We start from the raw sequence: 17,356 nt of genomic DNA, 5'->3' as shown, positions 1-17,356 counted from the left end.
GCATTCTGCTTGTTGATTTAGTTTTACTGGATCACGGTTTAGCACGTTCAGACTGCATGATAACCCGTAACTCAAAACCGTAACTCAAAACGTTCAACTTTATACTAACTTTATACTTAAATACTACTAAAATGTAAAATTTGGATTTAAATTTTAAATGTAAAATTTCAAACCAAATTTGTAAAACCATCCCATGTCATTCTCACAGTAAACTTCGTGGAAAGGGGGTTTGAAGCACTTATGCATTGGTGCGTGAGTACAGGCGCCCTCAGGGTTGTTGTTCCTGTCTGCTGTGCTCTGCATGGCCCTTTTTCATCAAATTTTGGGTCAGAACTGCTCAGAGGACTGTAAAGCATGCAGGGGTCCAGAGAAAGACCAGTTCCTTCAGTGCTACACTGGATTCATCCTGCATGACAACCGGTGTGTGGGTGAGTGAGATGAACAGACTGTACACTTCAATCACTTCAGAATCCATTTCATTCTACAGTTCACTTTTCCACTGGCAGATATTGATGAATGTGGTACTCTGGATCAGTGTCCCGACAACACGTACTGCTTCAGCACCCATGGCTCTTATGAATGCAATGTTCTCCTCAAGCTACGAAAACATTATTTCTGAATGTTCTCTGAACCTTTAATTTTTATTAATTTATTAAATTAATTAATTTATTATTAATAATAATCATTTCTTTATTTATTGGTTATGTAAATGTTAAGGGAATAATCCATTTGTTCATTTCGCAAACATTATGGAAACGTTAGTTTTGAGTGTTCTCTGAACATGCTGAAAACATTTTAAAAACGTTAGAAGAATGTCCAGCGGAAAATTTTCAGAAATACAGTTAAACATTCCAGGAATTACGTATAAATAATGTTTTGGTGCTATTGTTTTGAGAACATTATTCAAAAACCAGATAACTCTAATTGAACATTCTATTGATATCAATGGAGAAGCGTTTGTTTGTAGTTTAAAAAGAATTTGTGCTCTGCATTTAACCCATCCGAAATGCACACACACAGAGCAGTGAACACACACACACACACACACACACACACACACACTGTGAGCCATTTATGCTGCGGCGCCCGGGGAGCAGTTGGGGGTTCGATGCCTTGCTCAAGGGCACCTAAGTCATGGTATTGAAGGAGAGAGAGCTGTTTAGAAGTGGAGAGAGAGCTGTGGAGAGAGGTGGAGAGAGAGCTGCTTAGAAGTAACTTTGAAGTAACTTTGCCAGATTGTTAGCCAAGATTCTGAGATTGTTCCTTGTTGCTGGGTAAAGACAATGCAGCTGTAGACAGAAGGAAGTATTTTTAGGAAATTTGAGAACAGATTTCTTGAATGTTTTTGTCAGCTGAAAATGTGTCATCAGGATTCTTGTTGGCTGAATTATGCAAACAATGGCTTGACAAACATCAGCATTCTAAATGTAAAAATGAACAGCCATTTTTAATAAAGTTTGACTTCTAAGTACGTTCTATTTTTTATTTTAAGTGAAGTTCTGTTTCTAAGTTATTTTGTTTTATTTACTTTTATAAACTGATTCTTAGATTTTTGTTTAACTGAATCACTGTATGAAAGTTCCTTAATCTTGATTGCCACACTATTTATAGATGGATTAATTCATTTAAAATATATTATCATTTTGTTTGGGAATTTGCTACTGTTCTATCAAGCTACTAAACACACATGAACAGAAAAATGAATCTCTTATGTTATGATACAAATAAGATCTTCTGCATGAGATGGTTCCATCTTGTGGCTTTAAGAAGCATTCCACCAAGAATGTTAACCACAACAACAACAACAAAACATGGAACTAATTACATTTTTTTTCCAATAAATATTTAATATTTTGCAAACAAACATTTTTTTTCTATTTGTTTTATAATCGTAGTGTTAATCTTATCTCTCTATCTCATCTTTTTTCTATTTGCATTTCATGTATATTTAGTCTGCAGACTGTGTTTTGTTTCTCCTGCAGATATAGACGAGTGTGCCGATGAGGTGTTGGCCTGTCCTGGTGTCAGTGTTCTGTGTGAATACAGAAGGATGTTTTCACTGTCAGTGTGGAGTGGGTCACACACGCAAAAGTGAAATGTGAGAGGGGCCAGACAGCAGGTGAGCTGGAACACAGCATTTCAGTTTCATTCTCACACATAATAAATAAGAGAGTCTGTGTTCAAGTGTTATTTTAGTATCATCGAGTATCCATTGCGTATATATATATATATATATATATATATATATATATATGTGTGTGTGTGTGTGTGTGTGTGTGTGTGTGTGTGTGTAATCAAAATGTCTTTTTCTAATGGTTTGAGTTTAGTTAACTATAAAACCCTTCAAACACTTAAAAGGCTTAATTTACATTTATTGCAACAGGACACAAGTTGCAGTTTTGTATAACTCAGTGTGTTGTGCTTGTTCCATAATATGTGAGAAGTTTTGTTCTTGAGTTGTTAAACCTGTTCTGCAGCTTTATTGTCTTGAGAGGCAACATACTGTTAAACGAAAGTAAAACATAAATATGAAACTGAACTTATTTTCTTTAATGTCTTTCTGTATATAATTCATCAGTGCATGTTATTATGTCATTATGCATTCACCTTCCATCCCCAAAACAATAACACTTCCTCCAGCACCGTTCACTGACTTCTTTAAACACTTTTGGTTCAGTCTTTCTCCAGTTCGATGCCAAATCAAATGTTTCCAATCAGAAACATCATAAATTAAACTTGCTCTCATCGCTAAAGTGAACTTTGGACCATTTCTTTTCTCTCCACACAACATGTTCCCCAGTAAAGGTGAGTCTAGATTATAGAAGCTTGGTCACTGCAGAGTGTGCTTTCAGTCAGATTTTTCTTAAATATGCTAAGACAGATCCGTACTGTTTATCGCTGAACTTGATAGCAATTCCAGCTGCAGTGTTGAACCGATTCTGCATTGATAGTCTACAAATGATCCAGTCTTCTCGTGCATTTCTCTAACCTGGCTTTCTGGGGGACTTGAATGAACTAGTGTCATTCCCAAAGCTGCAATATTCTTGAAATCACAGATTTGGTATATGAGCAGATTCTCTTGCAGTGGCTGAAAGGGTCTCGTCCCTTTGGCTTTCATCTGGACAAGCTCCTGTCGCAGGTATTCAGTCACCTTAGAGCGACCTGCCATCTTGCATATTGGAGGAGTTCTACCAGTTAAATAGGATTTGTCATATAATAATAATGATAATAATAATAATAATAATAATAATAATAATAAACATCAGGTGCCAGATTACAGTTTTTCTCAGTCGCTTTGGTACATTTCTCGAATCAAACTCACAATTTGCAAAACATAAAGTGCATTTCTCAAAACAACTCGTACAAATAGCAAATCACCATGGATTACCTGCAAAAGCCAGTCTCCTGCTCAAAATCCTTAGTTCATCTCTCAAAAATAAATATCTTTGTCAATGAACATATCACTGCCATCAGAATGACAAATCCTTGTGTCATAGTTTACGGATAAGACAGTCAAATTGCTTAGCCATGTTGTCAATATAACAGTTTACTCTGGAGGGATGATCTGATGTAAACTACTGTATTGAACAATATGCCATATGCTTATATATGCCATATATCCATTTCAAACGTACACATTTACACATTACTGTATGTGGGATATTGATTGAAAGAGACTGGATAGAATTCCCAGTTACACTTTTACAAAGTCTGACCAAAAAAAACAAACAAAAAAAAAAACTTTACAAAGTCATTGTGATATAGAAAAGGAAAAATAAATATGGACACAAATATGAAAATAAGTCCATTGTCAGAATGTGTAGCTCTTGTGTTGTCCTCTGTCTATACAGTATAAGCTTTTCAACTGAAGATTCATGAGATGAACCTTTGAGCTATTTCAGAGAAAGGGTTTATCATTGGTTTATCATCTACATTCTCTTCATAAGTCAAGATTCACTTGGACAATTCATGCCAAATTTACAAAAAGTCTAATAATAATGTGTAAAAATAAATATAAAAAGTGTGCTAGGCAGTTTTTGACAACTAGATTAACCATTTTGCATTTAATGACTTATACGATGAACTAAAGACTAGATGTTCTGAGTGGTAAGACTGTTGCACAGAAAACTATGCAATACGTTTTGAGCAACATGACATGAGCAACTGATAATGCAGGAAACTGCCGATAAACATGCATAATCAATTGAATGAATGTACAAAAGCAATCGCAACTTGTTCGAAAGAATGAGAAACTGGTTTTATGATGTGTATAAATTACTAGATGATGTGGAGGTTGTACAAGTAGTTTTGAGAATTTCATTTCTGTTTTGAAAAATGCACCAAAGTGACTGAGAAAAACTGTAACACCAATAACTTGGAGGTATCTGTAAGTGTTCACTAATTTTGATCCAAAAAACAAAAACAAAAAAAAACTTTAGGTAATTGTAGGTTGTTCTCTAATTTTGATTTCCACCATGTGTGTGTGTGTGTGTGTGTACACTTTTTGTCACAAGGTGTTTTTATGTAATTAAAATGATATTTAAATATCATCATTTATATCTTTTAAATATCTAAATCACATGATGCAATGCAAAATGCATTTCTGGATGTTTCTGAATTTACTGATATCTTCCCGTCTCTCTCCTCAGCTTCTGAAAAAAAGGGTATTTTTGATGACATTCAGGAGGATGAAATAGAGGTTCTTCAGCAGATGTTTTTCGGTGTTGTACTGTGTGCATTGGCCACATTGGCAGTTAAAGGGCATTTGGCGTTCACCTCTATCTTTATGGGGGCAGATTGCGGGCATGGCTGGGTACTGGCTCTCTGATAAGAGCGACCCAGTGATAGATTCCATCTTGAAGGGTAGATAAATGCAAAGGACCCTGCAAAGTTATTTGCAGTGCTGTTTATGAAGTCTGCTACTTTTTGAGCTGGTCCATTCCTTACTCCATGATATGACGCTATATGCACAGAAATGGCCCAAGGAAGCTGCTATTAGCAACATTTATGTGAGGCATTTAAAAATAAAGCCACAAGAAGCTTTCAATTACAGTGGTTTTACTTTGCATAAAGGATGTTCTCATAAATATATAAAGAACTTACTGAATAGTTGCGTATGTAATGTAATAGCAATATAAAATGCATTCGTATGAGAAAACCATAAGACACTCGTTGGACTTCAACTAATAAACTTTTATTTGTTTTTAAATGAAACAGAACATATCTCAGAAAGAAAGTCACTCTTATTCAATGGAAATAAACAAGCCGACTGACACTCAAGAATAGTTGGGGGGATTACAACACGTACAATATAAATATCCAGGAGGTTGAGGAAAGTCCAACAGGGTTTAAAAACATTGAACATGACACAGATTTCACACCGAACACCCCAGTCTCTCGCTCCACTAACTTCCTCCAACACGCACACAGCATTCACACCCTGTAACAATCCTATTTGCATACACAGACACAATCATGCAAGCATATCCCACACTCTTTAGCGTCTCAGATCTGAACCCCGAAAACATGCGAACGCTGTTATTTTGTAACACGGGCAATCCACTTGCAGTAGGTGGGAAGATGTGGGTGAGGACACACCATTCTCAAACACATTACACCATCATGATGCCAATGCATCTCATCTGTGACAACTGATGCACCATGGGAAACTGAACCCCACGTTCACACGGTATCATTCAGCATGCTGACACTCACATTGGACTTGTTTGCACTGCTGTACAGAAAAAAAAAAAAAACTAATTTAAACTTATTCCATGTACAAATTTTACAGTCCAAAACTGACATATTCAAAAAAGCATGGACCATAAAAAAACATAACATAAATGAATATCTTAAAAAAGTAAAAATAAATGCTTTAAGAATTATACTATTTATTTTCTGGCATTTGTCACAGTGGTTTGTATCATCCAGAGATTTGTATTTTTTTTTTTTTTTTTGACATCATAAAATAAAAGAAACAATGCAACTGGCACACAACAAATATAAATATAAATATAAAGACAAATCTTAATTTTACTTCTCTTTATTTCGGCCCTTTGACATACGTTATAGTTCTAAAGACCCAGCAGGGCTGAAACTTTTTTCTTTCTTACATTATTAATAATTTCTCTAGATCTATTAGACCTTTAGTCTAATATAACTCTTCACCACAGCCTAGAGTTGGCACATAATGTACGTAATCATGCATCACCACATAAGTCAACATTTCTCTTTTTTTCTTTGTTCTATTTTATACATCTCATCCCAAGGCAGGAGATTAGCCTCCTATTTCAAGTATTTAAAAATAAAAGGTCCTGAAGGTGGAGGACTGCAATATGTCTCCGAGAAGGTAAAGTCTGACGTCTTTTTTGTCCTCTTGCTTTGCCTAATAGTACAGTTATAGACTTGCACAACAGACAGACAGACATAAATATTAGTATATAGGATCAAACACTCTTCTGGTGTTTGAAACTGGACTCAGAAACATCCAAGACGGGGCAGTATTCACACGGTGGACATATTCTGGATCTGTGTTCACCAACCACTACAGTAAAATGTTCAAGAAAGAAACAGGAGCACAGCGACGGTGATGCGTTCACATCATGACAGAATTACCGTGACATTTCTGACTTGTAACCTGCTCTTGCACCATATTCATAATGACTAAAATCTTAACACTAAAGCAACTCTGTGAGTACTTTTTGTTTTTTACCTTTAACTATGAGCTTTAAAATCACTCTTATGGTACACTGTCTTCCAAAGGCTAACAGATTCTGTTACTTTCAATGTCTGTTCTGGGAGTAAGTTTGGTGAGAGGGTGTAGAAGCTCTTCAAAGAGGGCAGATTGCTTTTTGGCAGCAACAAATGCATGTCTACTGAATTCCACTCACTTAACTGTTAACTCCAAAATCATGGAAATACACAAAACTACACACAGTTGCTGTAAATAGGTTTCATGTGATATTGTTTCAGATTTAGTTGCACAATGCACTTTCTTTGTTCATCAAGATTTGAGTTTTGGCATAGAAATGGATCATTTTTTAGCTCAAATACACAAACTACTCAGAACAGAATATTTTAACTGTGGTAATTTTGACACTTTGTGAACGCAGCTTACGGATGGTGTTCCAGAATAGAGATAACTGAGGTTCTGGAACTAATGTGAAGGCGCCTTGAAATGCAACATGGAAGCATGGACAGGTTGTTTTAACAGTCAGATCTTGGCTATATTTTGTGCTTCACCAAAGTCCAAATGTGAACTTCACAACTACAGATAACAGCAGTGAAATGACACAAGACAATGCAAGACATAACTGTTAACATATCCCAGTCATTTCAATGTAATCTTGAAAAATATGCTGATGTTTTTTTAACTGTTAAAAAAAAAAAAAAAAAAAAAAAAAATTGTCATTTACTCCTCCTTTTGCTGTTCCAAACCTGTATGAGTTTCTTTATTAAGCTGAACGCAAAAATAAGATATTTTGAAGAATGTTGGTAAGCGAACAGTTTTGGTTCCCTTTGACTTCCATTATATTTTTTGACCATAGAATGGAAGTCACTGGGAACCGAAACTGTTCCACAGAGGAAAGCCAGTCCTACATGTTTGGAACGAGACAAGAGAGAGTAAATAATGACAGAATTTTCATTTTTTGGGTGGACTATCCCTTTAGACATGTTCACAATGACATCGTTGAAATCCTCCTCAAGTCACCCAAACCCATTGAAAATTAACTCCAGTTCACTTTCAGTGTGAACACAGCTTACAGAGATAGTTCACATTCAGCTTCTGTTACCCACTGACTTACCTTTTTCACGTAAGTCATGTAAGTCAATGGGGACCAGCAACTGAAGGCTAGCTATCCCTTTAACCCTCAAGTAAGTTTCAGTCCACTGCACTACAGAAGTTGACTTCAGATCTCATTGCTCTTTGATCTTTTGTTCTCTTGTTCTTTTTGTGAGGTGCAATATTCTACACAACACTTTTTCTAGCTGAAGATACTGCAAAAGACATTTTTCATTCTTTTTTTGCATAGACCCCAGTGCCAAGATCTTGTAATGAGAGCACTGTGAGGGCCAAACAGACAATAACACACACAACTCAAACATGTTTACTTTGATTTATGACACAATAGTCTGGCCACAGTAAACACAATTTATTTAGCTAGTATTTCTCTATCTATATATCTACTATCTATTTATAAAGAGGCACTCGCCACCATGTTAAGACGTTACGAGAATTTGGCGGTAGCTCCGCCGGTACATGGTGGGGTGGTTCATTAAAGGAGAAGGACATTCCCTTTATGGGACACACAGGTTTGACTGGCCTAATTAACAGATGTCTTGACAAATTCATCAATGCTACGACCTACAGCAGTAGCTTGGGAGAACTTCTCAATTATCTTCCAAAAAACTTGGCGCCAAGAATGCAGGGAATGTGACAGATCAGCTGATGTCCATAAATGAACGTAGCCATGGCTGTCTCCATCTCTTTTGGGCCTGAGCACCAGTTGAAGCACCATTAGAAATGTTCCCTGTTGTAAGGGGTGGAGGTGCACAGGTGCATGAGAGCTTCCATGCAGACCAGGCTTGGGGATTGGAGCGGAGCACAAGCAAAAAGAAAGGGCAAATTCTTGTCAGCATGGTGTATGTTATGTGCGTTATAATCGAATGAACTCTGCATAGAGTAGACTACCTCTGAGGATCAACTGAGGTAATGCTAAAGACGTGACAGGAACTACCTCTATTAGGTCCAATACACACTAAAAAACAACAACGGTGAAGACTAAATGTGGCACAGGCATCCATATCATAGTGCATACTTAAACCAAAGTACATGTGTGTATAGCACATATAATAAAACATAAAGAATTTTGTTTTAATGACCAAGGCTGACAGAATCAAGGCTTGAAAGTATGCAGGCTGACTTGTTGCCTCATTGAAGAGGTGGAGCTAGATGAGAGTGGGCGAGGCAATGTTGAGAAGGGGCGGGGCCAGCTGGATGCATGCACTGGTTGCATGTAGAAACCAAGGGCGACAAGGAGCAGCTGCAGTGTCTCATCTAGTGTTGACTGAGCTGAGAGAGTCTTCAAGGCAAATGTCTTTAGAAAAAGAACTGCACCAGCAAGTGACTGTTTTCCTGTTCAGTCCAGACCTCCTCTCCATATATGTATATTTTTTATCATCTGAAAAAACTACAACAACAAAATGGAATAATTATCTTTAAGAGAGGCTATGTTTCTGAAAGAAGCTCTTAATAAGTCTACAGTTATTTGATCACAGACACATTAAAAACAGTGATACTGTGAAATGTTATCACAATTTAAAAAACTATTTTTTTTATTTAAACGTATTTTAAAATATAATTTATTCTTGTGATGCAAAGCTGAATTGCCAGCATTATTACTCCAACCGTCAACATCACATGATCCTTCAGAAAAAAATCTGATTAAATTGCTGCTCAAGAAACATTTCTTATTATTATCAATGTTGAAAATAGTTATGCTGCTTAGTAATTATATATTTTGTTTAAAAAAAATTGGAAACACTGATATTAATATTTTTTTTAATATTAACAGCTAGTAACTTTTTATTAATTGAATGTGCAATTGCTCAATATATTAATTTATATTTATTTTGATTACATTTTTATCGATCTTACTGACCAAAAACAAGAGTGTACTGTATGATATGAAATGTATAAATAAAAAAATAAAGCAAATAAAGTGTTAGTACTTTTGTTGACAGTATTTACCTGCTCAGGTGGTCATCTCCAGCTTTGGCCCTCCCACTCCTACTAATGCTCCGCCTCTTTCCTCAATGCATGGAAATAAGTGTGGCCCATCCAAAAGAATGCATCTGACTGTAGGTAAAGACTGGCCAGGTGAACAATGTAGAATTTCATCTGTATGGCATAGCTGTGCTCCTCCTTTAGTGACTGAATTGTCTGAGAACATAATAATAAATAGAATCATCAACCTACTGTTTGGAAAATCAAGTTTTTCTACAAAATCTAATTTTGAACCAGAAAAACATCAGTCATCAAGATCTCACCCCATAAAACAACATAATTGCTTTGGTTTGGAAATAGTTATGCCCAAATTCCTTCTTCGTCATCCTTTGAGCCCAAAATGCATCCAGATATCCAGAGGTCAGCATGAAATGAGGAGAATTAGATGAGTTAAAGGTATTTAGATTAGGAAATTAAGTGACTGTATTACAGTGAGCAACAGGTAGATTATATAGAAGTCCATTGCCTGCTGAAAAGACCAACCATCTATTATAATTTGATTTCAGTAAGTGTTGTTGCCATTAACTAAAACTATTTAAATTAGATTAAATAAAATGAATTGATAAAATTTTAACAATCGAAGAAAAACGTAACCAAACATATAAAAAAATCTGAAATGTTGTGGCAACTTAATAACAATGCTATAACTGAATATAAATAATACTAAAATAACACTTTTTTTATATTTTAATATTTATTTTACAGATTATTTAAAAAAAACATATTTATTTAATCTTGCCTCCTTTTGAAGGTCTCAAATATTTGCATTTTCACATGCAAAAACAATGCCAGACTCCTGACTGATTTTTATATTACAAAATGTGATTTATATCATGATGTGGCTGGCCATACTCACTATTTTATGCTGGTCAGAACAGGTTCAATTGGTGGATAAACACTGACCAAGTTGGTAGTAAAATGTGGCTAATGTGGTTTTGTTGACTAAAATTTTTGATTAGGCGTGGCAGGGAATATCCAGCACACCAGCATCCCATACTGGTAACCAGCATACCAGCAGCCAAAACTAAAAATACAACTCATTAATCTGGTCTTTTCAACGGGGTCAAAACAGGCATTGCAAACCAAACATGCATTGGTATTTTTGGTATTTTTTGGTATTTTTGGTTAACACAAAAGGCCTAAGATTCCCTAAATTTGATGATTAAAAAATATCATAATTTGTTTTCAAAGGTCTATATATATATATATATATATATATATATATATATATATATATATATATATATATATATATATATATATATATATATATATATATATATACTGCAAGCTTTCATACTCCTATTAAAATAAAAGCAGCAACATGTCAAGAGTTTTTTTTTCTTTTTCTTACAATAACAAAAATAAGTATTTAAAATGTATCATTTATAGTAATTTACAATCTGCAAAGGAATGAAAATAGTTGAAATTAGGATTAAGCATATCTTTAGAATCATTCATACATTTGAAAAACAGCTTCCAACAGATTCTAACAAATAGTTGTAACAGGGCTCAGAGAAAAATGGGAATCATGTCGTTGTGGCAGTTTTTCAAATTTTGTGAAAAAATGTGTGACATGCTCAATCAAAGCAGGCACTATTTTTTGGAATCAGCACCTCAAAATTAGTAAGAAGCAAGTATTGAATTTCATGTGATGCAGATTAGATTAGATTAGAAACTGCTAAGTAGAGACCTGCGTGGGATGGATTTTTCAGTCCCACTCCCACAGGATTCTGTCCTGCACTCGCACACCGCAACATTCATGTTTGTCCCGCTCTCACCCGCAAAAGCCAGAATAAAAGTAGTCTAAATAGATTTTTATCAGTACATCCATGAAATTTACATGAATGTTCTGTGTCGCCTAGCCACAACATTCCAGCATAAACACTCATCAACATTCACAAACCACTACCGGGTCTCACGGTAATCCCGCGGGAGTGCAGGTCTCTACTGCAAAGTTTATGGAAACAGTCATATGATGAACAGCAGGAAGTAGGAAAAACAAATATACACTAATTTAGCTTATTAGTTAGATTAGAATAGGTGCAGACACAAACTTTGTAGTATAGTCAAGTTAACATAAAAACCTGGTCTGGGGCAGATCGGTGTCCGGGATGAGGTGGTCCACGGCCTGGACCCCGATGGTGTGGTGGAGGATGTCGAGGGTGTGGGCCCTGCAGGCCAGGGTGCGGTGGGTGATGGGGGTGCTGCTGTGGGTGTGGCATGGGCTGAGGGTGGGGGCCCTGCTGAGTTGGAGGTCCGTGGGGGTGCTGTTGCGGAGGGACCCCGGGATGAGGGTGTTGAGGGTGGGGTGGTTGGGGTCTAGGTGGGTGCTGGTGTGGGCCTGGCTGTTGAGGATGCTGGGGGTGTTGCAGGTGGGTGTATTGAGGCTGCTGTGGGTGCTGTGGGTGCTGCGGGTGTTGAGGATGTTGAGGGTGTTGAGGGTGTTGAGGCTGTTGAGGGTGTTGAGGATGTTGAGGCTGTTGAGGGTGTTGAGGGTGTTGAGGATGTTGAGGCTGTTGAGGGTGTTGAGGGTGTTGAGGATGTTGAGGGTGTTGAGGGTGTTGAGGCTGTTGAGGGTGTTGAGGGTGTTGAGGCTGTTGAGGGTGTTGAGGGTGGTGGGGGGGCTGTGGGTGTTGGGGATGGGGCGCATGTGGGTATGGAGGCTGGTGGGGGTGTTGGGGTTGCGTGTACGGTGGCTGGGGTTGGGGTTGAGGATGAAGGTTTGGAGGTTGCATGTGGGGAGGTGGAGCGTGAGGGTGAAAATGGTCATCCTCGTAGTTGTCGGCAATCAGTTTCATCCTGCTCTGTGTCTAAATGGATAAAAAGAAGACACAAGCAACATATTTTTGATATAGATTCTCAGAAGTTCACAGAATGGAAAAATACAAAATGTGCTTCTACAAATGTAATCAGTTTGCATTTACTCCATTTTCAGGAGTCAATGAAGCACAGATCACCAGAAAATAAAGCTGAGTTTACAAGGTATCAGGTTACATGCTACATGCCTCAGAGTACATACAGAAGATTTTCTAATACTTTCTTTGACTCGTTCCTTGATAGTTGTAAGTTGATATGGCCACATTTTGAGAAAACATCTCTCTGAAGTTAAAAATAGAGATGCACCATGCTTACACCTTCCTCCAGTCCTGTCTTAACAAGTTCTCAAAGTTCTCAACAATGTTTTGCTAACTGCAGACTCTGTGATGCTGCACTTTTGGTGTTAATAGACCTTAGTGCAGCCTTTGACACCAAAGACCATGAAATACTTATTTCATGACTTAAATGGTTTGTAGGGATTCGTGGCACTGTTTTAAACTGGTTTAAGTCCTATCTAACCAATAGGAGCTTTTCAGTTACCCTGGGTGAATTTATATAATCGTAGGCCTCTCTTACATGTGGGATCCCTCAGGGGTCCATTTTGGGACTTATTTTGTTTTCATTGTACATGCTTCCAGTTGGGTCTATTTTTTGGTAAACACAGATTATTGGTGTTGTCTGATCAGTTTTTTCTTCTTCAAGTAAGTACATTGACAAAGGTCTTGTTATTTTTTCATTTTGTGATTTTGAAAGAGTGATGCCTGCTTCTTCCCTGGACTACTGTAATTCCCTTTATGTAGGGATTTGTCAGTCCACATTCTGAGGATTGCAGATTGTCCAGAATGCTGCTGCTAGATTGTTGACAACTTCTCGGAAACAGGACCATATTACTTCCATTTTGTCATCTTTAAAATTGGTTACCGGTCCGTTATAGGATTGATTTTAAAATTCTGCTGTTTGATTTTGAATCTTTACATGGCCTTGCATCATCCTATCTTTCTGATTTGACCAGAAACTCCTGATTGTTCCTAGGTGGGGATGTGACCTGTGAGGGGACCATGCATTTGCAGTGTCTGCCACAAAGCTTTTGAACAGTTTGCCTTGGCACATAAGAACTGTCTCCACATTTGTCTCATTTAAGTTTCTTTTAAAGACTCATCTCTTCTCCCAGGCTTTTCTGCAGAATGCTGCTCAGTAAGTTGTTGTTGGAACCTCACTGTTTTTTTTTTATGTTGAATGGTTTGATGTTCATGCTGTATAATAGATGTGTGTATTGTATGTTTATTTATGTTTTAGAATGTGTAAATAAGAATAAATTGCCTTGCTTTAAGAAAAATCTTTCCCCTTGATATTCATAGGTCATATTTCCAATATATTTGACCAATTCATTATGACTTTGAAATAATAATTAATATGATTTTGTAGTCATGAAATAAAAATACTATAAATATATTGCAATAAAACTTTCAACATCTGTGAAAAATGTATAATATCTTCACTCTACAATATCTTAATACTACTGTAGGTGTAATTAAATGGGTTTCTGAGTAGAGAAATGAACTGACCTGTTGTTTGAGCTGATGCATCAGTCTGTCTTTCTCTCGTTTCAGGGCCAGCACCTCCTCTTGTGTTTTCTTCTTATTGGAGGAGGAGAGCTCTAGCAAAGCGATGTTAGCATCCTTCTCACTGATAGCAGCGAGCAGAGCCTGTTGTCTGAGGGGAACAGACAGTCTCAGATATGTATGAATGTACACTGAGCAACTTTCAAGAAATGGAACACAGACTAAAGACATCATAGGTATCAAATATTGAAGGTTGTGTTGTATGAAGGAACAGAGTCTTATCGCACAGATTCTTACTTCATCTCCAAGATTTCCTCAAGCTGTTTTCTGCGCTCCTGTCGGAGGTTGGTCAGATGGCCGTCTCTCTCAGCCAGAGACTGTTGGGTGGAGGACAGACGCTGCTTAGTGGCTTCCAACTCCTGCCTCGTCTTCTCCAAAACATTCATCAGCTCCTCCATCTGGGAAATAAAGAAAAATGTGTGCAAGACAATAGTGAGAATTTTTTTTGTTTTTCTTGTTTTCTATTTATTGATGTAGAAATTTCATTTTATTTTTTTTTCAATTTATTTATGTAGAAATTTAAAGCCACCAAATAAAATAAAAAAATAAAAAACACAAACCTTTGGGTTGTCCATTGGATTATCCTTACGTTGATCTTGCAAGATATTCCCAGGGCCTTTCTTGTCCATCTGAGGACCAAGCTTGATGCCTGGGCCCTTTTTATTTTGATCCTTGGTTTGCCTTACAAAACATTCAGAGTTTCACCTAAATATCTGAATTTGTTAGCAATCGCATAACCCTATTTAACTAAACATGATGTAATGAACCAAACAAATGATCATATCGCATTTTTGTCCTGTTTTCCAGTACACATATCTCTAACACTTTAAAGTCTTTATATATTATGCACTACAAATGTAGTTTTAATGCATTAATTATGCTTTGTAATGCATTGTAAGATCTCATGAATAATTTTAACCACAGTTTTGTTTCCCTTTGACTTAAATTATATTTTTTTGTGCATATAATGGAAGTCAATGGGAACCAAAACAGTTTGTTTACAAACATTCATCAAAGAATCTTGTTATATGTTCCACGGAACAAAGAAAGTCGTACAGGGAAAATGGTGATAAAATATATAAATATTTTGGGTGGAGTATCCCTTGAAGTGTTGCTTTTTGGAAGAAAAAAAAATTATGAAAAATGTCAAGTTAATTTATTCTTAAATCATAAATTTTTTTATATGTCAATTTGCTTCTCATGTAAATGTTTCTTGATTAAGGAATGGTTTAGAAACTTATACTGGAAAAATAGTATTGGATTTCAATGCAACCACTCAAAACACACAATTTGTTTGCAAAAGCCAGTTGGTTTTCATTATATAACGCAATGATATTCTGACTGAGTGTGTTTTAAGTGTCCAAATACAATTTTGCGGTCACTGTATGTGTGATTATTAAGTGCAAATAACAACACAACACAACATCACCATGAAATATGACTCACAACCGTGACAACAAAAGGAAAAATAGTTCTATTTCTAACATCACATGAACAAAACACGCTTGGTTATTGCTCACAAGGGAGGGCGAAACCCTGGGGAACAACCAACTTACCTAGGCGTAAGACTAAGATACAGGAAGGGCAGGAGCGGGAAGGAAGAGAAGCCACAACACAGCAAACAGGAAGGAAAGGAGAAATAAAACTTCAGAATTAATCGACACAAAACAGAAAACAGCTAGAAAGAGTCAAATGAGAACCTAGGAGTGCATTAAAACGGCTCCTGAGGTCAGCAAGGCAGGATGCACAACAGGATCATCTCAAATCATCATTCAGTGGATAGGCCACTGAGTCCAGATCTGCATGGGCCCGTGAGAGCGCCAACATGCAGCAACTCAACCAGCTGGGCCACAGTGAGGGATCGCACGGGGTGGCAAACAGGGCACGAGCGCTCAGGCATGAGGGTGCAAACCTACTTGAGGAACACTAGACCCTAACTAAAGCACCCCAGGCTCATTCAAAGAGCAAAACAGAGCCTGAAAAGCTGCAGAATGTCTCATGTAGGCCAATGAGACGGCCGCTTTGAGGGGTTTTCGCAGGCTGAGGTGGGAGGGGATGGAGAGGATCATTCAGAAGAGTGAGAAGGAAGGGAGGAGAGATCGTGTTAGGAAGCAGAAAGATTACATGTGATGTGAAATGAATGTTCAAGGGTCAGGAAAAAGGCTCTGCTTATTGTCAGAGCCCTTGTGTGCCAGAAACACCAAGCAGAAAGCACAGAGATCATTAAAGCGTTTGTGTGCGAAGTAGAGTAACAACTGCAGAACAATTTAACATGTCATATAAGCAGGATGGAAAAAAATATACCAAGATTCCTAAAAATAGCATTAGTCAACAGATCTATGTGAAAACCACTGTATAATTGAATTTATAATTTTAAGAATAGTTCACATAAGAATGAAAATAATGTTGCGATTTACTGACCCGCATGTAGTTTTGAACATGCATGGTTTTCTTTCTTCAGTAGACAGCAGGAAGTGTGATTTATTGATTTTTACTAATGTTATCCTTACACTAATAATCCATTGCATGACTTGAGAAGACTTGGAATATAATGCACGAGCCATTCGTACAAACTACTGAGATTACATTTCAGTTTTTGGAGTTCAAAAGTTCTTATTCACTTTCTGACAGAATATTTTGTCCAAAGGCCCGTTCACACCAACAACAAAGAAAATAATGATAACAATATCAGCATGCACACCAAAAGATTATAATGTTCTGTTTATAATAAGCTTGAGCTGCAGTTTTGTTGTCTGCCACTTTAAATACTCGAGTTCTTTGAAGCAGGATAGATTCTGATTGGCTGTCAGTGATTTTAATCATTCATAAACTTGACAAAAATCCTTCTGAAAGTGATTCCAACTATATTTTTTGTTACCATGTTCTAGCTGTGGTGTGAACCTCCCTATTTTTATAAAAGCAGAATGATTATTAAAACTTTATTTTATAGTTAAAATAGTTGTCGTTGGTATGAACAGCCATCAACGTCTCCTTTTGTACTTCATGGTAGAACGCAAATCAGCCTGCTGACATGAGGGTGAATAATTAATGACAGAGTTTTTATTTTTTAGGTGAACGATCCCTTTAATCTTGGTGTATTTTTAGAGAATGAATACACATCAACATG

At 36.9% G+C, this 17,356-nt stretch overlaps 1 protein-coding gene across 4 annotated transcripts in view; it reads right to left on the bottom strand.

Annotated features, from left to right (window-relative positions):
• Window positions 1-9,802: 9,802 nt before the first annotated feature.
• Window positions 9,803-17,356, bottom strand: part of LOC128022109 (ERC protein 2-like) — a 70,599-nt gene continuing 63,045 nt past the window's right edge. For 3 of the 4 annotated variants that reach the window (XM_052609357.1, XM_052609359.1, XM_052609360.1), the window contains 7 exons: window positions 15,786-15,797; window positions 14,790-14,910; window positions 14,467-14,627; window positions 14,173-14,320; window positions 11,875-12,600; window positions 10,051-10,114; window positions 9,803-9,943 (listed from right to left, as the gene is read on the bottom strand). In XM_052609357.1, the coding sequence (XP_052465317.1) occupies window positions 10,088-10,114; window positions 11,875-12,600; window positions 14,173-14,320; window positions 14,467-14,627; window positions 14,790-14,910; window positions 15,786-15,797 (1,195 nt within the window). In that variant the 3' untranslated portion in view covers window positions 9,803-9,943; window positions 10,051-10,087. The remainder of the gene's footprint in view (window positions 9,944-10,050; window positions 10,115-11,874; window positions 12,601-14,172; window positions 14,321-14,466; window positions 14,628-14,789; window positions 14,911-15,785; window positions 15,798-17,356) is intronic. The other variant, XM_052609358.1, reaches the window with a different exon arrangement.

This window comes from Carassius gibelio, chromosome A11, assembly GCF_023724105.1.
Source record: "Carassius gibelio isolate Cgi1373 ecotype wild population from Czech Republic chromosome A11, carGib1.2-hapl.c, whole genome shotgun sequence".
Taxonomy (NCBI): Eukaryota; Metazoa; Chordata; class Actinopteri; order Cypriniformes; family Cyprinidae; genus Carassius; species Carassius gibelio.
The sequence above is the reverse complement of the archived record's forward strand: the minus strand, read 5'-3'. Positions and strand labels throughout refer to the sequence as shown.